At 48.9% G+C, this 26,236-nt stretch overlaps 1 protein-coding gene across 1 annotated transcript in view; it reads right to left on the bottom strand.

Moving 5' to 3' along the window:
• The window catches only part of LOC122543466 (uncharacterized), a 45,725-nt gene extending 20,655 nt beyond the window's left edge, over window positions 1-25,070 (bottom strand). The window contains 2 exon segments of the mRNA XM_087974249.1: window positions 12,683-13,583; window positions 23,825-25,070. Coding sequence (XP_087830375.1) covers window positions 12,683-13,294 — 612 coding nt within the window. The 5' untranslated portion in view covers window positions 13,295-13,583; window positions 23,825-25,070.
• Window positions 25,071-26,236: the final 1,166 nt, after the last annotated feature.

Consider the following 26,236-nt stretch of genomic DNA (forward strand, 5'->3'; position numbering starts at 1 on the left):
CACCCACCACTCTCTGGGTGAAGAAGTTTCTCCTCATCTCTGTCCTAAATGGCCTACCTCTTATTTTTAAGCTGTGTCCTCTGGTTTGGGACTCACCCATCAGCGGAAACATGCTTCCTGCCTCCAGAGTGTCCAATCCTTTAATAATTTTATACGTCTCAATCAGATCCCCTCTTAGTCTTCTAAACTCAAGGGTATACAAGCCCAGTCGCTCCAATCTTTCAACATAAGATAGTCCCGCCATTCCAGGAATTGACCTCGTGAACCTACGCTGCACTCCCTCAATAGCCAGAATGTCTTTCCTCAAATTTGGAGACCAGAACTGCACATAATATTCTATACTCAATCCCTCTTGTTATGAAGGCCAGCATGCTATTAGCTTTCTTCACTACCTGCTGTACCTGCATGCTTGCCTTCATTGACTGGTGTACAAGAACACCCAGATCTCTTTGTACTGCCCTTTACCTAACTTGACTCAATTTAGGTAGTAATCTACCTTCCTTTTCTTGCCACCAAAGTGGATACCTGAATCTGCCATGCATCTGTCCACTCACCTAACCTGTCCAGGTCACCCTGTAATCTCCTAACAAATTTGCTGATGTTATTATTAATACCATCTTCTATATCATTAATATATATTGTAAAAAGCTGCGGTCCCAGCACTGATCCCTGCGGTACCCACTGGTCACTGCCTGCCATTCCGAAAGGGAGACGTTTATCACTATTCTTCATTTCCTATCAGCCAACCAACTTTCAATCCAAGTTAGTACTTTGCCCCCAATACCATGTGCCCTAGATTTGCTCACTAACCTCCTATGTGGGACTTTATCAAAGGTTTTCTGAAAGTCCAGGTACACTACATCCACTGGATCTCCCTTGTCCATTTTTAGAGTTACATCCTCAAAAAATTCCAGAAGATTAGTCAAGCATGATTTCCCCTTCATAAATCCATGCTGACTCTGACCTATCCTGTTACTGATATCCAGATGTGTCATAATTTCATCCTTTATAATTGACTCCAGCATCTTTCCCACCACTGAGGTCAGACGAACTGGTCTATAATTTCCTGCTTTCTCTCTCCCACCTTTCTTAAAAAGTGGTACAACATTAGCCACCCTCCAATTCGCAGGAACCGATCCCGAATCTATCGAACTCTGGAAAATAATCACCAACGCATCCACGATTTCTCGAGCCACCTCCTTCAGTATCCTGGGATGTAGACCATCAGGCCCCGGGGACTTATCACCCTTCAGACCTAACAGTCTCTCCAACACCAATTCCTGGCAAATATAAATACCCTACAGTGCAGGTCCTTCAGCCACTGTTACCTCAGGGAGATTGCTTGTGTCTTCCCCAGTGAACACAGATCTGAAGTATCAATTCAATTCTTCTGCCATTTCTTTGTTCCCCGTAATACATTCCCCTGTTTCTGTCGTCAAGGGCCCAATTTTAGTGTTAACCATTTTTTTGCCTTTCACATACCTAAAAAAGCTTTTACTATACTCCTTTACATTTTTTGGCAGTTTACCTTCGTACCTCATTTTTTCTCTGCGTATTTCGTTCTTAGTAATCCTCTGTTGTTCTTTAAAAGCTTCCCAGCCCTCCATTTTCCCACTTATCTTTGCTATGTTATACTTTTTCTCTTTTAACTTTATATGTTTCTTAACGTCCCTCGTCAGCCACAGCCATCCCTGCCGACAGGCAGAACGTCTATGGGCACCTCACACGTGTTCTCTGAGGTGATGACAGAGGAAGCAGAGAGGAAGAGCACTTCAAAAGGAACTAACTTTTGATAAACTCAATATATGATTTCACACTTCCTTTAACACCAAATTGATCTATTTGACTTTTATTCAAAATAATAGCACCTAAAAGTGGACTGGAATTTCTTTCACATCAGTAAAAAAAAACAAAATGAACATAGATGCGTGCTGGAGTCACTTGGGAACTCGCTGATGCCTCAACAGGTGAGACAATAACATAGTGAATCCCTTGCCACCCTCCGGTTAGACATACAGCCTCTCCCAGTGTTAACTCGCGCTGAATTTAACCATGATCGCTCCTCAGTGTGAACTCGCTGTTAAGCCAGCAGTTGGGAGAACTGAGTGAATCCCTTTCCACACAAATGCAAGTGGACAGCCTCTCCCCACTCTGAACGTGTCAATGTATTTCCAGGTCCACTAGGGATCGGAACTACTCCTCACAATCTGCACACTTCCATGATTTCTCTCCAGTGTGACAGCAGGTCAGATAACTGGCTGAAACCTCACCGTTGACAGAAAACCATGTATCGTTCCTCCACACTGTAAACGGTGTTCCTTCACTCCATGATACTCGGCTTATAAGAAATCGAGCAACTCTCCAATGACTGGTTTCGGTTTCCTCTTTGTAAAGCCTCCACTTCTGATAGCCTGTGAAGTTGAAATTTAAAACATGAGAAAAGGGGAGTGAGAGAGGAGCCACAGAAAAACGCAAACGTCAAGTTGTGAAATTGAGCTGAAAAAATCTGGTCATTGGTGGGGTCCCCATCAGGATAAAGTGACCACGGAAGCTGCCAGACTGGCAAAAAAAAAAACCCAATTTCTTCCCGTTGTCCTTCAAAGAAGGGAACCTGCCATCCAGTTTGGGCCCACACAAGATTCTGATGACCGTGGAAGGAAAGCGAGAGAGATGTGGGTGACGCAGAGGGACCTAAACATCTGGAACTCAACCTAAACCTTGAAACAATTAGCAAATCCTCAAACTCCACCACGTACAAGATGCAGGGCAACAGATAAAAGTGAACACCATCCTGACGTGTCTGATATAGAGTGCTGGATGAGCAAAGCATCCACTCAGTGAAACATCGGCAAGACTGGAGAGAGTGTTATCAGTTCTCCCTATAAATGCCACTCGCTTACCACTGCTTTCAAATCATCCCAACAGAAAAAAAAATAACTTTTTAAACTGGCATAAGTTTAAAAAAAAAGTTAAACCCTTATGTACGACTTGATAAAAATCGGGAGGAGTACGATTAGATTAGATTCCCTGCAGTGTGGAAACAGGTCCTTCAGCCCAGCAAGTCCACACTGACCCTCCGAACAGCAAACCACCCCCCCCCCCCCACCCCGACTAATCCACTTAACACTATCGGGCAATTTAGCATGGCCAATTCTCCCTAACCTGCACATCTTTGGACTATGGGAGGAAACCGGAGCACCTGGAGGAAACCCACGCAGACATGAGGAGAATGTGCAAACTCCACCCAGACAGTCGCCCCCGAGGCTGGAATCGAACCTGGGACCGTGGAGCTGTGAGGCAGCAGTGCCAACCATTGTGCCACCATGGATAAGGTAAACAGACAAAGTCTTTTCCTTGGGTGGGGGAGTGCAGAACTAGAGGGCATAGGTTTAGGGTGAGAGGGAACAGTTTAAAAGAGACCTACGGAGCAACTTTTTCACACAGAGGGTGGTACCTGTATGGAATGAGCTGCCAGAGGAAGTGGTGGAGGCTGGTACAATTGCAACATTTAAGAGGCATTTGGATGGGTTTATGAATAGGAAGGGTTTGGAGGGATATGGGCCGGGTGCTGGAAAGTGGGACTAGATTGGGATACCTGGTCGGCATGGACGGGTTGGACCGAAGGGTCTGTTTCCGCGCTGTACATCTCTATGATTCTACTGTGCCGTGTACCAATTTTGAAAATGATTTGAACCACTGTTCTCCTGTGCGACTCCCAAGAACTGTAAAGCTTTTCCCACTGTCTCCTTGCACTTTCCTCCCCGAAGCTACTGATTCCACCTTTGCTGTTTCCCTTCTCTATCACTGAAAGAGAACATTTTGAAGAAATTATACAGCACAGCTGGAAATCGACCAATCCAGCACATTGGATTTCTTGTCACGTGTACCGAGGCACAGTGAAAAGCTTTGTCTTGTGAGCAACACAGGCAGATCACAGAGTTAAGTAGCATAGATAGTAAATAATAGGGAAACAGCAGCAAAAACAAAAACACAGGTACAGGTGAGTGTTAAGAGTTTGAGAGTCCATTCAGCATTCTAACAGTAGGGGAGAAACTGGGTAGAAACATCTACCCTAGAAACATTGATCCAATGAGCTCCACGACCCTGCCAGCAGAATCGGAACAATCAAACGCTGCTGCGGGAAGAGAAGGGAAAGGGTTTTCCGGTCAGTTACTTCTTCAGACAGTCCACACGCCTGTGGGAAGATCCAATGCCCAGCATACTAATCAGAAAGAGTTCACCGGTTCGTTCAGCTCACAGTGTGTCTGGAGAGTGAAATTCACTTGCTGTGAGGACATCACATGACCACAAAAGAGGAGGAGGGGTGGGACATTTGGCCCCTCGAGACCGCTCCGCCCTTCAAGAGGATCCCACTCCTCACGACCACCTTCCTGCCCCCCTTTTACTCATAATCCTCCATTCCTCTGCTGATCAAGCATCTACCACAGCAAGGAATTTCAAAGACACATAACCCTCTGAGATAAGGAACTCCTCTTCATCTCAGTCTTAAATCGGTGCCCCTTTGAAGTGACAGATGGCACGGGGCAGGGTGACGCTCGGCACACAGACACACAAGATGGCCGCTGAGCCATCAGTTGGCCACTTGACACACAAGATGGCCACCGGACCACGATATGGAGAGAGAGACAGCAGAGCAAATACAGACACTGCCTGGGGCCAGCACAATGCACTCACAACCTAGTTGATTAGTTTAAGGTGGATGAGGGAGAGAATACTCATGAGTAGCGTACACTGCCTGCCGAAGTGTCAGGGTCCAGCCAACACCTTTGATAGAAATGCTAACAGCTTGATACAGACTCAATACAGAGTGATAACAGCCAGGGCTGCAGTGACCCTCCTTCAGAGGAAGAGCGATTACGACAGCAATGGACTTCCATGCAGACACTGAAACTGACAATGTCTGTGCTGAAACTGACAACGACCGCGCTGAAATTAACAAAGACTGCGCTGGAACTGACAATGACTGCACCGAAATGATTATCGATTCTGCAATGTTTACCATAAACAAACCATGTTGCAAAGACAATAACCTCATCACTGACCTTTTATTACAAAATGTATAAAAGTGTCTTGACATGTGCTCTGGGTTGAGAGAAGACTCGCAGCGGACCACTGTGCTGTTGGTGTGTTTCTCTCTCTCCCCAGAGCTCCGGTATTTCCTTGTACAATAAACTCTGTCGTTGAACCCCGACTCTGACTCTGAGGCTGGTGATTTTCCTCAGAGTTAATTCTGTGTCTATGCCCCCTGGTGATGACTCTCCCCAGAGGGTAAACATCCCCTTAGCATATACCCTGTCAAGCCCCTTAAGAATCCTATATTCTTCTACGAAATCATCTTGCATTTTTCCAAACCCCATTGAGTGGAGTCCCAACCTGTTGAACCGTTGCTCATTAGACAATTCTTGCAGACCAGGGACCATCCTGGTGAACCGTCTCTGAACTTTCTCCAACGAAATAAAATATCTTCCTAAACAAGGCCATCAAAACCTCTCTCGGTACTCCAGGTATAGTCTCACCAGTACCTTGTGCAGTTGGAATGCAACTTCCTTGCTGTGATAGTCCAAGCCCCGTGAAATAAGGGCGCATAATGGTCAGCTTAAGACAGATGAAACACAATAGCACTGTCATCTTGTGGTGGAACTAAATTTCCGCAGCCCCTCCAATCATCCGGAGCCCAGTGGAATGATTGACATGTTGGAGGAATGGCAGCGGTCAAAATTGATCACAAAAGGAGTTGATGATCGGTTCAAAGGGTTTACAAAATTATGAGGGGCCTGGATAGGGTAAATAGGCAAAGTCTTCGCCCTGAGACCGGGGAGCCCTGAACTAGAGGGGCATAGGTTTAGGGTGAGAGGGGAAAGAGATAAAAGAGACCTAAGGGCCAAATTCTTCACACAGAGGATGGCATGGGTATGGAATGAGCTGCCAGAGGAAGTGGTGGAGGCTGGTACAATTACATTTAAAGAGGCATTTGGATGGGTATATGAATAAGAAGGGTTTGGAGGGATATGGGCCGGGTGCTGGCAGGTGGGACTAGATTGGGTTGGGATATCTGGTCAGCATGGACAGGTTGGACCGAAGGGTCTGTTTCCCTGCTGTACATCGCTATGACTCTATTTACTGGGTCAGTTTTGCTTGGTGTTGGAATGACTATTCACTCACACCCTCTTCACTCGATGGTCACAGCCCATGAAATCTTTTCTGAACTCCCAGGATGTAGGCATCGCTGGCTGGCCAGAATTTATTGCCTGATCCCTCCCCCCCCCCTTGCCCATGAGAAGGGGGGTGGTGGTGAGCTGCCTTTGTGAACCACTGCAGCTCACGTGTCGGAAGTTGACCCATAATGTCCTGAGAGAGGGAAGTCCAGGATTTTGCCCCAGTGATGCTGAAGGAACTGCGATCAGTATCCACATCAGGACGGTGGGGGGGGGGAGGGGGACCTGTAGTTGGTGTGCTCCCATGTAGCTGCTGCCTTTGTCCTTTTTGACGGAAGGGATCACGGGTTTGGAGGTGCTGTTCCGAGGAACTTTGATGGAGTGCACTTTGTAGATGGCAAGCATTGCTGTGACTCAGCACCGAGGGTGGTGGGAGTGGACACTTGTGGGTGCGGTGCCAAGCAGGCTACTTTATCCTGGATGATGCCAACTTCACGAGTGCTGTTGGAGCTGCACCCATCCAGGCAAGCGAGGCGTATTCTGACACATTCCTGACTTGGGCCTCGTAGATGCGGAATGGCTTTGGAGAATCAGGAGGCGAGTTAGTTACTGTAGCACTCCTAGCCTCTGACCTGCTCTTGCAGCCACTATTTATATGGCGAGTCCAGGTGACTCTCTGGTCACAGGTATCCCCAGGATGTTGATCGTGACAGTAACACCTTTGAATGTTAAGGAGTAGCGAATAAAATGTCTCTTATTGGAGACAGTCATTGCCTGACAATGGTACAAGTGTTACTTGCCACTTGTCAGCCTAAGCCTGGTATTGTCCAGATGTTGTTGCAGTTGAACACGGACTGCTTCAGTATCTGAGAAGAGGCGAATGCACAATGTTCAGCACCAATCATTAGCGAACATCCCTACTTTCTGACTTTATGATAGAGGGAAGGTCATTGATGAAGCCGCTGAAAATGGTCCGGCCGAGGACACTCCCCTGAGGAATTCCTGCGGAGATGTCCTGCAGCTGAGGAGTCTGATCTCCAATAATTTTTATAGGTGCGCCATTGAGAGCATTGTCTGGATGTATCACTACCTGGTATGGCAAATGTACCATTCAAGATCAGAGACGGTTACAGAGAGTGGTGAACTCGGCCCGGACAATCACAAAGGCCAACCTCCCATCTATAGAATCCATCTACCAGGCCCGCTGTCAAGGAAAGGCCGCCAGCATTCTCAAAGATCCATCCCACCCCGGCAATGTTTTTCTACAACCTCTACCATCGGGGAGAAGGTACAGAAGCCTGACCACACGCACCAGCCGGTTTCGCAATAGTTTCTACCCCACTGTTGTTAGAATACTGAATGGACTCACAAACTTTTAACACTCACCTGTATCTGTGTTTTTGTTTTTGCTGCTGTTTCCCTATTATTTACTATCTACGCTACTTAACTCTGTGACCTGCCTGTATTGCTCGCAAGACAAAGCTTTTCACTGTGCCTCGGTACTCATGACAATAAATTCAATTCAATAACCACAACCATCCCTGTGTGCCAGTATGACCAGCAGATAGTCCTCCTCAGTTCCCGCCAATTCCAGTTTTACTTGAGCTCCTTGGTACCACACTTGGTTAGATGTAGCCAGTAAGGGCAATCACTCTCACCTCACCTCTGGAATGCAATGCTTTTGACTTATTTGTCAACAAAACACCATTTTGTCAGCGATCCTGACTTGCCCTGTGGTGGCGTTCCCTGGTGATTTGGAATCTATCACCCACAGAGTCATAGAGATGTACAGCACGGAAACAGACCCTTCGGTCCAACCCATCCATGCCGACCAGACATCCCAATCCAATCTAGTCCCATCTGCCAGCACCCGGCCCATATCCCTCCAAACCCTTCCTATTCATAAAACCATCCAAATGCCTCTTAAATGTTGCAATTGTACCAGTCTCCACCACTTCCTCTGGCAGCTCATTCCATACACATACCACCCTCTGCATGAAAGAGTTGCCCCTTAGGTCTCTTTTATATCTTTCTCCTCTCACCCTAAACCTATGCCCTCTAGTTCTGGACTTCCCAACCCCAGGGAAAATACTTTCTCTATTTATCCTATCCATGTCCCTCATAATTTTGTAAACCTCTATAAGGTCACCCCTCAGCCTCCGACGCTCCAGGGAAAACAGCCCCAGCCTGTTCAGCCTCTCCCTATAGCACAAATCCTCCAACCCTGGCAACATCCTTGTAAATCTTTTCTGAACCCTTTCAAGTTTCACAACATCTTTCCGAAAAGAAGGAGACCAGAACTGCATGCAATATTCCAACAGTGGCCTAACCAATGTCCTGTACAGCCGCAACATGACCTCCAAACTCCTGTACTCAATACTCTGACCAATAAAGGAAAGCATACCAAATGCCTTCTTCACTATCCTATCTACCTGTGACTCCACTTTCAAGGAGCTATGAACCTGCACTCCAAGGTCTCTTTGTTCAGCAACACTCCCTAGGACCTTACCATTAAGTGTATAAGTCCTGCTAAGATTTGCTTTCCAAAAATGGAGCACCTCGCATTTATCTGAATTAAACTCCATCTGCCACTTCTCAGCCCATCTGGTCCAGATTATTTCTCAAATGTTGGGAAGAGCAGTGAACCCATCATTGACCCTGTTGACAGCACTGTTTCCATCCTTCTGGTTTGAAGAACATTCAAAAACCACCACTCTCCATTTTTCATGGTTGCCACAACTTTCTATCCACACTGCCCCACTCTTTTTAATATCACGAGGTTGATTTTATCAATGAGCTTGCTGTCCAGCACCTTATCAAATACCTACTGACAACTCATCCACTGCATTTCCCTCTCTCACGACAATTTACAAGGGTGTTGCTAGGGATGGAGCTATAGGGAGAGCTGTAGGGAGAAGCTGAATAGGCTCAGGCTGTTTTCCCTGGCACGTCGGAGGCTAAGGGGTGATCTTATAGAGGTTTATAAAATCATGAGGGGCATGGAGAGAGTACGGCCAGTTGACGTGGTATACATAGACTTCAGTAAAGGCTTTGGTAAGGTTCCTCGTGGTAGGCTTTTGGAGAAAATGCGGAGGCATGGGACTGAGGGGGATTTAGCAGTTTGGATTAGAAACTGGCTTTCTGTAAGAAGGCAGCGAATGTTGGTTGATGGAAAATATTCAGCCTGGAGTCCGGTTACTAGTGATGTGCCACAAGGATCTGTTTTGGGACCACTGCTGTTTGTCATTTTTATAAATGACTTAGACGCAGGCATCCGTGGATGGGTTAGTAAGTTTGCAGACGACACTAAAGTCGGTGGAGTAGTGGACAGTGTGGAAGAATATTACAGGTTGCAGGGGGACTTGGATAAACTGCAGAATTGGGTGGAGAGGTGGCAAATAGAGTTCAATGCAGATAAATGTGAGGTGATGCACTTTGGGAAGAATAACAGGAAGGAAGATTACTGGATCAATGGAAAGATTCTTGGTAGGGTGGATGTGCAAAGGGATCTTGGTGTCCATGTACATAGATCCCTGGAAGTTGCCACCAGATTGATAGTGCTGTTAAGAAGGCTTATGGTTCTTAAGTTTTATTGGCAGAGGGATTGAGTTCCGGAGCAGTATGTCATGCTGCAACTATACAAAACGCTGGTGCGGCCACACTTGGAATATTGTGTACAGTTCTGGTCACCCCATTACAGGAAGGATGTGGAAGCATTGGAAAAGGTGCAGAGCAGATTTACCAGGATGTTGCCTGGTCTGGAGGGAAGGTCTTATGAGGAAAGGCTGAGGGACTTGGATCTGTTCTCATGGGAGAGAAGAAGGCTAAGAGGAGATTTAATAGAGACATACAAGATGATCACAGGATTAGATAGGGTGGACAGTAAGCGTCTTTTTCCTAGAATGATGACGTCAGCTTGTACGAGGGGGGATAGCTGCAAATTGAGGGGTGATAGATTTAAGACTGATGGCAGAGGCAGGTTCTTTACTCAGAGAGTGATAAGGATGTGGAATGCACTGCCTGCCAATATAGTTAACTCAGTCATATTAAGAGCATTTAAACAGTCCTTGGATAAGCATACGGATGATGGTGAGATCGTGTAGGGGGATGGGCTTAGATTAGTTCACAGGTCGGTGCAACATTGAGGGCCGAAGGGCCTGTTTTGTGCTTTATTGTTCTATGTTCTACATAGACACGGTCGTTTCCCTGAGGGGGTGGGGGGGGGAGGGGTGGTCCAGAACTAGAGAGAAAGGCTTGGTATGGAGGGAAATGTCTTGTGAGGAATGGCTGAGGGATTGAGGCTGTTTTTGTTCGAGGGAAGGTTGAGAGGTGACTTCATTGAGACATATAAGATAACCAGAGGGTTAGACAGGGTGGACAGTGAGAGCCTTTTTCCTCTTTTAAATTGAAGGGTGATAGATATAGGCCAGAGGTAGGCTCTTTACTCAGAGAGTAGTAGAGGTGTGGAACACCCTACCTGCAACAGTAGTAGACTCGCCAACTCTAAGGGCATTTAAATGGTCATTGGATAAACATATGGATGAAAATGGAATAGTGTAGGATAAATGGGCTTCGGATTGGTTCCAGAGGTCAGCACAACATCGAGGGCCGAAGGGCCTGGACTGAGCTGGAATGTCCTAGAAGGTATTTGTTTAGGTGAGAGGGGAAAAATGTAAAAGGGACGTAAAATGGCCAGACAGTGCTGCGTGTATGAAATGAGCGACCAGAGGAATTGGTGGAGGCTGGCGGAATAACAACATTTAAAAGGCATCTGGATGGGCACATGAATAGAAAGGGTTAGGAGGGATATGGGCCAAGTGCTGGCAAATGGAACTCCATTAGGTTAGGATATCTGGTTGGCATGGACGAGAAGAACGTGCAAACTCCACACAGACAGTCGCCCGAGGCTGGAATCGAACCCGGGTCCCTGGTGCTGTGAGGCAGCAGTGCCAACCACTGAGCCACCGTGCCACCATTATTCTCCAAAGTTCTCTAACATGGTACTGTGATTGCCTGTGATGGTTTCATGGTGGTCACCATGACCTGGTGTAGCTCGGACCATATTGGACCCATCACTGCTGCTGAAGCACTTTACCCCACTCTTGATTTTCCATCCAATCTGACACAACTCAGTCAGCAACCAAGCCAACCAGACATGAGAGCCTTTAACAACCGTTCTGACAACTCACCATGCACCGTGCATCGGAATCAATCCCATCTACAAACTGTAGTGTCTTCCGTGTCGAGGAATTCTCTGTACAAAGACGTGCTATGTTGTTAACTTGGTTTTCAGTTTGGGCTGACGGTCAACTTTGCTGTCTTGGATAAACTCCTTTCATATCTTCAGGGGATGGAGAATGGAGAAGGGGAAAAAAAAAACCAAACAGTGTGGGAGCTGAGAAACACCTCTGTTTTATTCCAATCTTCGTTCAGCCGTACTGTACAGCACACGTGGTCACAAAAAGAGCAGATGAATCTGAGGAATGGAATTTTGAAGAACAAATGCCTTGCTGCAACTCCTCTATCGCTTTTTTTTGATATATCGGGATGATTTTTGTGACATGCACACTCTCTGAAAGGGATCCTACCTCGTGACAGAGGTGGAGGAGGGCGTTACAGTAGATGGGACATTTTCTGCATCAGCAATCCGGCTGCAACCCCACCTCGCTTGGGCCTTTCTGCTTGGGAAGCAGCCTTTTCAATCTCAAATGGTGGGATTTCCCAACTCAAACTGATGGGAAGCTGCAGAACGGAGACTCTGAGGACGAGAGCGCGGCGTTAGAAAAGCACCGCGGCATCCGAGGAGCAGGAGAGTCGACGTTTCGGGCATAAGCCCTTCATCAGGACTGCGAGGTGTCCATTTCACAGAATTGCTTTTCGATAACTGTGAAACTGAGGTATCACATTGAAGAGTGCACAGGTCAGTGAGAATTGTCAGCAAGGATTAATCAGCACTTTCTCATTGGAGATGTTAATGAGTGGCATCTTTCAGACACTGAATCATAGATTTTGCACCGAAGATCCGTTCAGGATTGAACTAAAAGTTAACAATATTATTGTAAATTAGTTCCTATTAAGAATTCTTCAGTTAACATGAAGGAGCCCAAATACTCTTGAAGGTGAGAAAGCATTGCTTTAAATATCAGTGACGTATCCAGAATATTAAACGCCAATGGGTTGTACCGATTGCTCTCACAGCACATACAAAAGGTGTCAGACAAATAAGCCCGGATGTGCTTGCCAACATAAATGACAGCAGAGTCCAATCCCCCTAGTTATTTATGGAGTCGCTCATGCGTAACCAGACTGCAGGAGCGAGTGAATCCCTTCCCGCACACGGAGCAGATGAATGGTCTCTCTCCAGTGTGAACCCGCTGGTGCGCGAGCAGAGCAGATGAACACCTGAAGGACTTAGCACAGTGACAGCAGTCGAAGAGCTTCTCCGCAGAGTGAGTTTGCTGGTGTGCCTTGAGGGTGGATGAGACAGTGAAGGCCTTCCCGCAAACGGAGCAGGGGAACGGTTTCTCCCCAGTGTGAACCCGCTGGTGCGTGATGAGGGCAGACGTCTGCCTGAAGCTTTTCCCGCACACGGAGCAGCTGAACGGCCTCTCCCCGGTGTGAACCCGCTGGTGCCTCACCAGACTGGATGGCTGAGTGAATCCCTTCCCACACACAGAGCACGTGAACGGCCTCTCCCCGGTGTGAACCCTTTGGTGTTCCTCGAGGCTGTGTAAATATTTGAAACGCTTCCCGCAGTAAGTGCAGTGGAATGGCTTCTCCTCAGAGTGAATCCGTTGGTGAGTCACCAGGTTGGATGACTTTGTGAATCCCTTCCCACACTGGGAGCAAATGAATGGTCTCTCACCGGTGTGAACCCGCTGGTGCTGATTGAGGTCAGACGAAGAAATGAACCTCTTTTCACAGCGAGTGCAGCTGAACGGCCTCTCCTCGGTGTGAATGCGCTGGTGTAACATGAGGCAGGTTGTCTTGGTGAACTCCTTCCCACACACTGAACAGATAAATGGTTTCTCCCCAGTGTGACTGCGGCGATGAATTTCCAGCTGGGATGGGTAATCGAATCGTTTGCCACAGTCCCCACATGTCAACGGTTTGACCATGATGCTTTGTTCACACGCAACACATATATGATCTCTCCCCACTATCAAGAGTGCAATATGATTTTCAGGGTGTAGTAGTTTTAAACTCCTTTCCACAGTCTGTTTGTTGGAACAGTGTCACTCAGGGGGGTGTGTATACGTTTTCGTGCTTTTCCACTCACACTGAGGTTTTAAATCTTCCCTTTCGGCCAAGCGTTCCTCCCTCCAAACTCAAAGGCCAATGATATTCAGATCCCGAGGTGCTGTTTGGTCCCAGCCGTGCATCTCGCAATCCTTCCCTTCTCAAAGCCTGTAAAAGGATAAACTATGTTTACAAATGTCATCATTGTCAGGACAGGATAGAAATTCAGAGCACACACTTCGAGTTTTTATGGAAGACTGCCCCTTCACTTCTTGCGCAAAGTTATAAATCCCAGAACCCACACGCTCTCCTTCCTCCTTGGACTGAAACCCAAATCCATTACCACCACATTCCTTCTTTCCTGGGTTTCACCTCCCTGCCTTTCCTCTGCAATGGCTTCGGTTCTTGAGCTCCTCTCTGCAGATTGAGAATCTCTAAACGACTGAGTAAGGACAGTCAGCATTCTTTGTGAGTGGGAAATCGTGTCTCATAAATTGGACTGAATTTGGATTTGAAGACGTGACCAAGAAGATAGATGAGGGCAAACGCTGTCTACAAGGACTTCAGCAAGGCCTTTGCCAGGGTACCACATGGGAGTCTGGTTAGTTCGGTTAAATCACACGGCATCCAGGGAAAGCTGGCAATTAGATACAAATTGGCTGGATGGTAAAACACAGAGGGTGGTGGATAGAGGCTTGTTTTTCAGACTGGAAGCCTGTGGCCAATGGCATGTCGCAAGAATCCATGCTGGATCCACATCGTCATTTATCTAAATGATTTGGGTGAGAGTATAGGAGTCACGGTTCGTAAGTTTGCCGATGATACCAAAATCATATAGTGGACTATGAAGAAGATTATTTAAGATTACAAGGAATTTTAATTAACTCAGCTCGAGGGCCAAGGCACGACAGATGGGAGGTTAATTCAGATAAATGCAACGTGTTGCATTTTGGAAGACAAACGAAGGCAGGACTTACACAGTTAATAATAGAGTCTTGTCGAACAGAAAGACCTAGGAGTACAGGGACAGTTATTTAAAAGTGGCATCACAAAGTAGACAGGATGGTAAAGGCTGCACTTGGCTCACTTGCCTTCATCAGTCAAAGCACTGAGTACAGTAATTGGGATGTTACTGTTGTGTAAGGTATTGGTGAGGTCACATTTGGACTAATACACACAATTCTGCATGCCCTGCTATAGCAAGGATGTTATTAAACTGAAAACTATGCAAAAACAATTTACTAGGATGTTACCAAAGGACTGAGGCATAAGGAAAGTCTGGACAGGCTGGTGCTTCTTTCCCTGGAGGATAGATAGTTGAAGAACGCCTCATTTTCCGCCTCGGAACATTTAAACCCCAGGACATCAATGTGGACTTCACCAGTTTCCTCATTTCCCCTCCCCCCACCTCACCCCAGTTCCAACCTTCCAGCTCAGCACCAGCCTCATGACCTGTCCTACCTGTCAATCTCCCTTCCCACCTATCCACTCCACCCTCCCCTCTGACCTATATCCCCACCCCCATTCACCTATTGTACTCTTTGCTACCTTCCCCCACCCTCCCCTCTGACCTATCACCTCTATCCCCACCCCATTCACCTATTGTACTCTTTGCTACCTTCCCCCACCCTCCTCTCTGACCCATCACCTTCATCCCTACCCCCATTCACCTATTGTACTCTTTGCTACCTTCCCCCACCCTCCTCTCTGACCTATCACCTCCATCCCCCCCCCCCCATTGTACTCTTTGCTACCTTCCTCCACCACCTCTCTGACCTATCTCCTCCATTCCCACCCCCATTCACCTATTGCACTCTATGCTACCTTCCCCCACCCTCCCCTCTGACCTATCACCTCCATCCCTACCCGCATTCACCTACTGTACTCTATGTTACCTTCTCTCAAGCCCCAATCCCCCCATTTATCTCTCCACTTTGCAGGTTCCCTGCCTCTATTCTTGATGAAGGGCTTTTGCCCAAAACATCAATTTTTCTGCTCCTCGGATGCTGCCTGACATGGTGTGCTTTTCCAGCACTACACTGATCTAAACTCTGGTTTCCAGCATCTACAGTCCTCACTTTTGCATAGTTGAGATGACCTTGCAGACGTTTTTAAAACCACAAGGGGCACAGGTAAGATGAACAGCCGAAGTATTTTCCCCAGGGTTGGGGGTGTCCAAAACTGGAGGGCAAAAGAGAGCAGTAAGATGTAAAACGGACCCGAGGGGCAACATTTTCACGAAGAGGCTGGTGTGTATATATGAAGTGAGCTGCCAGAGGAAGTTGGAGGGATGGCTATAACTGCAACACTCAAAAGACATTTGAACAGGTACATGGATACGAAAGGTTTCCAGGGGTATGGGCCAAAGCGTAGGCAAAAGGGGACAAGTCCAGTTTTACGTGCTGTATACCTAAAAAGAAATCAAATTAATGAATCAGATTGGAATTACAATGATTCTCTCTCTCTCTCCTCCCAAATCCCAAACTGTGAACCATCTTCGTTTCGCTGCCCCAGGCTGGTGACCATTTTGTTTGCTGCTTGCAAAATCATTCCCATTTAATATCCTCCAAACAGCAAATTATGAAATGCAAGGCTGCAAATCTAGGATATAAATTGGAAAGAAGCTGATATTCATTGGGGGGGGAGAGAGAGAGAATGCACTGCTCATGCGCCCTGCTCGACCTTGCCCCCAATTAAAATGGCGGCCATCACCCCATCCTCTCCAGGCCAGGGGGACAATGCTACGCATGCGCCCTGCCAGACTTTGCCCCCAATTAAGATGGCGGTCATCACCACCACCACCGGGCACTGCCCGGCTTCGGATCCGCGGCCTTGTCCTGGTCGGCCGCGGACCGGGACCGGGACCGCGATCCTGCCATTCCGATCGGAAGCACCTCCCAGCCTCCAGGAAACTGCCTCGTCCACCGCAGGTCGTGACATTCCTCACCTTTCACCGTCCACAATCTCCGACGGCTTCCCACGGGCGGCCCCAGCAACGGTCACCACCGGCAACTGCGCCTGCGCGGCGAGTCGGGCGCCGGGGGTGGGGGGGGGGGCCGTCGCGTGCGACCCGCCCGGGTCTGGCTCTGATTGGTCGGAGGGCCGGCCGCCACCGCTCTGTCTATTGGTCTGCAACGGCTGTCAATCAGGGGTCCCACCCCCCCCCCCCCCCATTGTGACCTGAGGCGTGCGCGCTCTCAGACCTCCACCAGCCTCTCAAAACACTCACGCGCACGCCTTCCCACAGGCATATCCTCTGAGAGGTCAAACCTGCACACAGTATCTCCCTCCCTCCCTCCCACACACATAAGCCTATGGGGTGAATTTGCATTTGCAGCTGTATTCTATTTCGTGCAACAAGCATAAAATCTGCAGGCAGTCCAAGTGAGATTTTATCAATTCCTACTTTGGAAATAGTTTAGAATCCTTACAATATGGAACCAGGCCATTTGGCCCTAACAGGTCCACACCAACCCTCCGAAGACTAACCCAGACCCACTTCCCCTACCCTATATTTACCCCTGACTAATCAGCGTAACACTATGGGCAACTTAGGGTGGCCAATTCAATAGACAATAGGTGCAGGAGTAGGCCATTCTGCCCTTCGAGTCAGCACCACCATTCATTATGATCATCCTCGATCAGTATCCTGTCCCTGCCTTATCCCCATAACCCTTGATTCCACCACCCTTAAGAGCTCTATCCCACTCTTTCTTGAAAGTATCCAGAGACTTGGCCTCCACAGCCTTCTGGGGCAGAGCATTCCACACACCCACCACTCGCTGGGTGAAGACGTTTCTCCTAACCTGCACATCTTTAGCCTGTGGGAGGAAACCGGAGCATCCAGAGGAAACCCACACAGACACGGGGCAGGGGGGAGAATGTGCAAACTCCACACAGGCAGTTACCCGAGGCTGGAATCAAACCTGGGACCTTGACGCTGTGAGGCAGCAGTGCTAACCACTGAGCCATCATGCTGCCCACGAATATAATCATAACTTCAAGTTGGCACACAGGCAGACTCTAACCTCACACCTTTAATGCATTGTCTGAGCTGAGGTGTCACCCTTTTTAAATAAAACCTGAAGTTATGTCAGGAAGGTTTAATGAAAGACGTTTTCAGATTTGCGTGTTAATGAATCGAAATCTGCAACCCATTCTAAGCGATTAAATCCATCACAATCCAGATTTGTTCGCATCATTTGTATAACAGTTTCATCTTTTACTATAAACTCTGTGTCCTATGGTCCTGCCCCACTAGTTGCCTGATAAAGAAGCAAAACTCCAAAAGCTCCTACTTCCAAATTAAAATTGAGTACAAGAGTTGGCAGGTCATGTTACGGTTGCATAAGACTTTGGTTTGGCCATATTTGGAATACTGCTAACAGTTCTGGTCACCAAAAGGATAGTGGATGCTTTGGAGAAGGTGCAAAGGAGGTTCACCAGGATGTTGCCTGGTGTGGAGGGTGCTAGCTATGAGGAGGGGTTGAGCAGATTAGGATTATTTTCATTGGAAAGGAGGAGGTCGAGGGGAGACTCGATTGAGGCCTGCAAAACTATGAGAGCTGTAGAGAGGGTGGATAGCAAGAAACTTTTTCCCAGACTGGGTGACTCAATTACGAGGGGTCAAGGGTCCAAAGTGAGAGGGGAAAAGTTTAAGGGAGATATACGTGGAAAGTTCTTTATGCTGAGAGTGGTGGGGGCCTGCAATGCAGGGGTAGGGGGTGGTAGGGGAGGGAGCGATAGCATCATTTAAGATGAATCTAGACAGATATGAATGGGCAGGGAGCAGAGGGATACAGATCCTTAGAAAATAGGGGACAGGTTTAGATAGAGGATCTGGATCGACACAGGCTTGGGTCTGTTCCTGTGCTGTAATTTTCCTTCTTCTTTGTTCTAAACCTGTTGGGCTACAACCTGATACAGTATTGTGTGATTTTTAACTTGATAGGAAGACGTTAGACAGCTAGGACTATTTTCTTTCAAGTGTAGGAGACTGAGGGGGGGAATCTTATAGAAAAGTACGTGGTCATGAGAGGTGTGGCTCGGGTGAGGGCTCTCAGTCTCTTTTCTCAGGGTGAGGGAATTGAGGACGAGAGGGCATCGTTAGAGGGGAAAGAATAAAAGGGAACCTGAGGGGCAACTTTTTTTACACAGAGGGTGGTACGCATATGGAATGAGCTGCCAGCGGATGCGGTGGAGGCGGGTACAATAACAACATTTAAAAGGCATTTGGACAAATACACAGAGAGGAAAGGTTTAGAAGGATATGGGCCAAGTGCAGGGAAATGGGGTTAGCAAGGATGAACATGGACCAGTTTGGGCCAAAAGGCCATTCTCCATGCTGCAGGAGAGTCCATGACTCTACAAATTCAGCAGCTCCGGCAGCAGCTGAGGGGAGAGAAAGCAGAGTCCCCGTGACACATCTTCAGAATGGGCCGTCTACCTGCACGTGCAGCCAGACCTGCCGTGGAGTTTCTCCCAGCGATTTCTGGTTTCGTTTCAGATTTCCAGCATCCGTAGTTCTTTGTTTTGTTTTCAATTTGTGAATTGGTGGAGCCCCTTACAAATTTAAACTTACTGATTGACGTTGTAATACTCTCCGTCGGGCCCCTCACTGGGTTGTGGGTGGGTAATACTTACCGTCGGGCCTCTCACTGGGTTGTGGGTGGGTAATACTCACCCTCGGGCCTCTCACTGGGTTGTGGGTGGGTAATACTCTCCGTCGGGCCTCTCACTGGGTTGTGGGTGGGTAATACTCCCCGTCGGGCCTCTCACTGGGTTGTGGGTGGGTAATACTCCCCGTCGGGCCTCTCACTGGGTTGTGGGTGGGTAATACTCTCCGTCGGGCCTCTCACTGGGTTGTGGGTGGGTAATACTCCCCGTCGGGCCTCTCACTGGGTTGTGGGTGGGTAATACTCCCCGTCGGGCCTCTCACTGGGTTGTGGGTGGGTAATACCCTCCATCGGGCCTCTCACTGGGTTGTGAGTGGGTAATACTCACCCTCGGGCCTCTCACTGGGTTGTGGGTGGGTAATACTCTCCGTCGGGCCTCTCACTGGGTTGTGGGTGGGTAATACTCTCCGTCGGGCCTCTCACTGGGTTGTGGGTGGGTAATACCCTCCGTCGGGCCTCTCACTTGGTTTTGGGTGGGTAATACTCTCCGTCGGGCCTCTCACTGGGTTGTGGGTGGGTAATACTCACCCTCGGGCCTCTCTCTGGTTTGTGGGTGGGTAATACCCTCCGTCGGGCCTCTCACTGGGTTGTGGGTGGGTAATACCCTCCGTCAGGCCTCTCACTGGGTTGTGGGTGGGTAATACTCTCCGTCAGGCTCCTCACTGGGTTGTGGGTGGGTAATACTCACCCTCGGGCCTCTCACTGGGTTGTGGGTGGGTAATACTCACCGCAGGGCCTCTCACTGGGTTGTGGGTGGGTAATACCCTCCGTCAGGCATCTCACTGGGTTGTGGGTGGGTAATACCCTCCGTCGGGCCTCTCACTGGGTTGTGGGTGGGTAATACTCTCCGTCGGGCCTCTCACTGGGTTGTGGGTGGGTAATACTCACCCTCGGGCCTCTCACTGGGTTGTGGGTGGGTAATACTCTCCGTCGGGCCTCTCACTGGGTTGTGGGTGGGTAATACCCTCCGTCGGGCCCCTCACTGGGTTGTGGGTGGGTAATACCCTCCGTCGGGCCTCTCACTGGGTTGTGGGTGGGTAATACTCTCCGTCGGGTCTCTCACTGGGTTGTGGGTGGGTAATACTCACCCTGGGGCCTCTCACTGGGTTGTGGCTGGGTAATACTCTCTGTCGGACCTCTCACTGGGTTGTGGGTGGGTAATACTCACCCTGGGGCCTCTCACTGGGTTGTGGGTGGGTAATACTCACCCTCGGGCCTCTCACAGGGTTGTGGGTGGGTAATACTCTGTCTGGCCTCTCACTGGGTTGTGGGTGGGTAATACTCTCTGTCTGGCCTCTCACTGGGTTGTGGGTGGGTAATACTCTCTGTCTGGCCTCTCACTGGGTTGTGGGTGGGTAATACTCTGTCTGGCCTCTCACTGGGTTGTGGGAGGGTAATACCCTCCGTCGGGCCTCTCTCTGGGTTGTGGGTGGGTAATACTCTCTGTCGGGCCTCTCACTGGGTTGTGGATGGGTAATACTCCCCGTCGGGCCTCTCTCTGGGTTGTGGGTGGGTAATACTCTCCGTCGGGCCTCTCTCTGGGTTGTGGGTGGGTAATACTCACCGTAGGGCCTCTCACTGGGTTGTGGGTGGGTAATACTCTCCGTCAGGCCTCTCTCTGGGTTGTGGGTGGGTAATACTCTCTGTCGGGCCTCTCACTGGGTTGTGGGAGGGTAATACCCTCCGTCGGGCCTCTCTCTGGGTTGTGGGTGGGTAATACTCTCTGTCGGGCCTCTCACTGGGTTGTGGATGAGTAAAACTCTTACTCGGGCCTCTCACTGGGTTGTGGGTGGGTAATACTCTCCGTCGGGCCTCTCTCTGGGTTGTGGGTGGGTAATACTCACCGTAGGGCCTCTCTCTGGGTTGTGGGTGGGTAATACTCTCCATCGGGCCTCTCTCTGGTTTGTGGGTGGGTAATACTCTCCATCGGGCCTCTCACTGGGTTGTGGGTGGGTAATACCCTCCGTCGGGCCTCTCACTGGGTTGTGGGTGGGTAATACCCTCCATCGGGCCTCTCACTGGGTTGTGGGTGGATAATACCCTCCATCGGGCCTCTCACTGGGTTGTGAGTGGGTAATACTCTCCGTCGGGCATCTCATTGGGTTGTGGGTGGGTAATCCTCTCAGTTTGGCCTCTCACTGGGTTGTGGGTGGGTAATACCCTCCATCGGGCCTCTCACTGGGTTGTGGGTGGGTAATACTCTCAGTTTGGCCCCTCACTGGGTTGTGGGTGGGTAATACCCTCCATCGAGCCCCTCACTGGGTTCCCTCTGGATTGTGGTAGGGTAATACCTTCTTGTGTCAACTGAATAGTGGGCCCAGGTGAATAACTCACCAGAGAGTTGGCAGGGGCACCTTCCAATTGTCCTCCATCTTTGGGATGCGTAACGATACACGAATAGAGTTAGCCTGTTCGGCCCAAGGAGTCTGTTCTAGCCTTCGATCATGGCTGATATGTTTCTCCACCCCATTCTCTTGCCTTCTCCCCATAACCCTTGATCCCCTGACTAATCAGGAGCCTACCTACTCTGCCTTGAGGACGTGCAAGGACGCAGTTTCCACTGCCTTCTGCGGCAATGACATCCACAGTTCAACCACCCTCTGTCTGAAGAAATTCCTCCTCATCTCCGTTCCAAAGGGTCGTGTCTCTGGCTCTGAGTCTGTCCTACCAGTGGAAATAGCTTCCCCCTGACCAGCCTCGGGGCGACTGTCTGTGCGGAGTTTGCACACATGTCTGTGTGGGCTTCCTCCGGGTGCTCCAGTTTCCTCCCACAGTCCAAAGATGTGTAGGTTAGGTGAATTGGCCACGCTAAATTGCCCAGAGTGTTAGGTACATTAGTCAGAGGGGACTGGGTCTGGGTGGATTACTCTTCGGAGGGTTGGTGTGGACTGGTTGGGCCATAGGGCCTGTTTCCACACTGTAGGGAATCTAATCTAATCTAATCAGCTTCCTGTCTCCCGTAAAGGTTCAGTACACACCACACCTTCATCGAATATAGAACATTCCAGCGCAGTACAGACCCTTCAGCCCTCAATGTTGCGCCGACCTGTGAAATTAATCTGATGCCCAGCTAACCTACACTGTTCCATTATTATCCATACATCCGTCCAATGCCCATTTAAATACCCTTAACGTTGGCAAGTCTACTACTGTTGCAGGCAGGCCGTTCCACGCCCTGACTACTCTCTGAGTAAAGAAACTACCCCTGCTATCTGTCCTAAACCTATCACCCCTCAATTTAAAGGAAAAAGGCTCCAACTGTCTTCCCTATCTAACCCTCTGATTATCGTATGCGTCTCGATAAAGTCACCTCTCAACCTTCTTCTGTCCAACGAAAATAGTCTTAAGTCCCTCAGCCTTTCCTCATAAGACCTTCCCTCCAGACCAGGCAACATCCTGGTAAATCTCCTCTGAACCCTTTCCAAAGATTCCACATCCTTCCTATAATGTGGTGACCAGAACTGTACGCAATACTCCCAAGTGCGGCTGCACCAGTGTCTTGTACAGCTGAAGCATGACCTCGTGGCTCTGAAACTCAATTCCCCTACCAATAAACGGCAACAAACTCACAAAAGCCCTTCTGACCTATCACCTCCATCCCCACCCCCATCACCTATTATATTCTTTGCTACCTTCTCCCCAGCCCCTACCTCTCCCCCCCCCCCCCCCCCACCCCCCATTTCTCTCTCCTGCCTCTATTCCAGAAGAAGGGCTTTTGTCTGAAACGTGCCTTCTTAACAACCCTATCAACCTCCTCCCTCACCACCATCCAAGGCCCCAAAGGAGCCTTCCACATCCATCAAAGTTTTACCTGCACATCCACTAATATCATTTATTGTATCTGTTGCTCCCGATGCGGTCTCCTCTACATTGGGGAGACTGGGCGCCTCCTAGCAGAGCGCTTTAGGGAACATCTCAGAGACACCCACACCAATCAACCCCACCGCCCCTTGGCCCAACATTTCAACTCCCCCTCCCACTCTGCCGAGGACATGCAGGTCCTGGGCCTCCTCCACCGCCGCTCCCTCACCACCAGACGCCTGGAGGAAGAACGCCTCATCTTCCGCCTCGGAACACTTCAACTCCAGGGCATCAATGTGGATTTCAACAGTTTCCTCATTTCCCCTCCCCCCACCTCACCCCAGTTCCAATCTTCCAGCTCAGCACCGCCCTCATGACCTGGCCTACCTGCCAATCTCCCTTCCCACCTATGCGCTCCACCCTCCCCTCTGACCTATCACCTCCATCCCCATCCCCATTCACCTACTGTACTCTTTGCTACCTTCTCCCCTGCCCCTACCTCCCCCCCCCCCCCCCCCCATTTCGCTCTCCTGCCTCTATTCCAGAAGGGCTTTTGTCTGAAATGTCGATTTTCCTGCTCCTCGGATGCTGCCTGACCTGCTGTGCTTTTCCAGCACCACTCTGATCTAAACTTTGATTTCCAGCATCTGCAATCCTCACTTTTGCCTATCAACCTGGGTGGCAACTTTCAAGGATTTATGCATCTGGTGAGAGATCTTTCTGTTCATCTGCACTGCCAAGTATTTTACCCAGTACTCTGCATTCCTGTTACTTCTTCCAAAGTGAACTACCTCACACTTTTTCCACATTAAACTCCATTTGCCAGTTCTCAGCCCAGCTCTGCATCTTAGCTATGTCCCTCTGTCACGCACAGCATCCTTTGGCACTATCTACAACTCTGCCTACCTTAGAGTAATTGGCAAATTTACTCACCCATCTTTCTACGCCCACGTCCAGATCGTTTATAAAAAATGACTAACAGCAGTGGCCCCAAAACAGAACAGGATGGTGGGTGATTTGAGGATGAACTTGCAGGGGGTCGTGTTCCCATGTACCTGGTGCCCTCGTCCTTCTAGGTGGAAGTGGTCGTGGTTTGGAAGACGCTGTCTCAGGATCTCTGGAGAATGTCTGCAGTGCATCTTCTAGACAGTACACGTTGCTGCTACTGAGTGTCGGTGACGGAGGGAGGGAATGTGGTGCCAATCAAGTGGGCAACTTTGGTTTGGATGACGTCAAGCTTCTTGTGTGATGTTGGAGCATTTTTAAAACAGTCATTAATAGGACGTGAGCAACACTGGTTTGGGCCAGTATTTATTACCCATCCCAAGTGACCCAGAGAGTCAAACATCAACCACATTGCCAAACGTCAACCACATTGCCGTGGGTCTGAAGTCACATGTAGGCCACACCAGGTAAGGATGGCAATTTGACTCCAAGGTGCATTAGTGAACCAGATGGGATTTTCTTTTAGACAATCAACAATGATTCATGGTTATTGCTGGGTTCTTAATTCCAGATCTTCACTGAATTCAAATTCCACCATCTGACAGGCTTTGATCCGAGAACATTACCTGGGTGTCTGGATTAACAATCCAACAATAAAAACCACGATACCCAAGTTTTACTGGAGGTTCTGGATACCACACTTGGTCAAACGTGGTCTTGATGGTCAAGTTCAGTCACTCTCAGATTGTCTCTGGAATTTAGAATTTTTTTGGGGTCCATGTTTGTATCGAGACTGTAACGAGGTCAGGAGCTATTGGAGTTTAGTGAACCTGCCAATAATTTCCTATCTTCTGCCCCCTCCCTCCTGAAACAGGGTGTTACATAAGCCATTTTCCAGTCCTCCACCGATCCCGACAGATTGCCAAAAAACGCTTCCACGTTCGCCTCAGCTATCGTCCGTAGAAAGCTGGGGTGTTGTCCATCAGGCTGAGTGATTGATCCACCTTCAGACCCTTCCCCAGCAGCTTCTCCTTAATGATAAACATGTCAATCACCTCTGCCCCTGACTCTCTTTCAGGTTCTGGTCTGTAGCTGGTGGCTTCCATTGTGGAAACCGATGCAAAGTAGTTAGTCCGTTTTGTTTTCAAGATTCCCTAGTGTTGAAACAGGCCAACAAGTCCACACTGACCCTCTGAAGAGTAATCCACCTCGACCCATTCCCCTACATTTACCCCTAAAGCACCTAACCTACACATCCCTGAACACTCTGGTGCACTTTAGCATGGCCAATCCACCCTAACCTACACATCCCTGAACACCATGGGACACTTTACATTGGCCGATTCACCTAAACCTGCACATCTTTGGACTGTGGGAGGAAACCGGAGCACCCGGAGGAAACCCACGCAGACACGGGGAGAATGTGCAAACTCCCCACACTCAGTCACCCCGAGGCTGGAATCGAACCCGGGTCCCTGGCGCAGTGAGGCAGCAGTGCTAACCACTGAGGAGTTCTTTTGGGATTTCTTTCCTCCCCATTACTTCTTCCCTCATCTCATTTCCAGCGGTCTAACGTCCACTCTTGCTTTTTACAAACCTAAAAGAAAACTCTCAGAATCTTCTTTTATACAGGACCATAAGTGTGCCTATTGGTCCAAATAATGGAAACGTAACACAGTGTACACATCTCCCTGTTATACTTTATTTACAGCATAAATCACTTACATAATAATGCAACTTCGCCTTAACCAAAACTTACCCACAGACAACTTTATCACTCGCGTCCTCAACTGACTACTTGGGCGTTACAGAGATCGCGATAATACAGTCAACATCCAGTACTTAACTGACATAACTTTTGCTGGTTTATTGAGTGCCCGTTCATTAGGGTCCTGGTTCAAATAAAGTTTGCTGTACTAGCTAGCTTATCCTATTTCATCGTTCCCCCACCCTTCCTGCTTTTTACCGGGTCTTACGCTGTCTTTCAAAGGCTCCCCATTCATCTTCACCACATTACACGCATTTTATTTTGCTCTTCTGCAGTTCCTGACTTCACTCATCAGCCACGGTTGCTTCATCCTCCCCTTATTCCTCGTTGGGATCAATTTCTGCTCTGTCTCTTGAACGACCCCCCACCAGACGCTCCAGCCGTTGTTGTCCCTCCACCTTCTCTACTCGGCTCCCCTTCCAATCAATTCTGGGCAGCTCCTCCCTCACGGGTCGTTTAGTGAGCTTCACTCATTCATAATACAGGTAGACAACCCTTTATCCGAAATCTGTAAACCTCCAAAATCCAAAGGTTTCTCGTGACTTTCTTTTCCCTCATTAACAAAATTGTTGGACGTGCGAACACACCCACACCCGCTCGAAAGGTGTCACTCAGATGCGACGTGGGAGGGG

This window comes from Chiloscyllium plagiosum, unplaced genomic scaffold, assembly GCF_037043375.1.
Source record: "Chiloscyllium plagiosum isolate Xiang-an unplaced genomic scaffold, Cpla_swu_hap1 HiC_scaffold_27, whole genome shotgun sequence".
NCBI lineage: Eukaryota > Metazoa > Chordata > Chondrichthyes > Orectolobiformes > Hemiscylliidae > Chiloscyllium > Chiloscyllium plagiosum.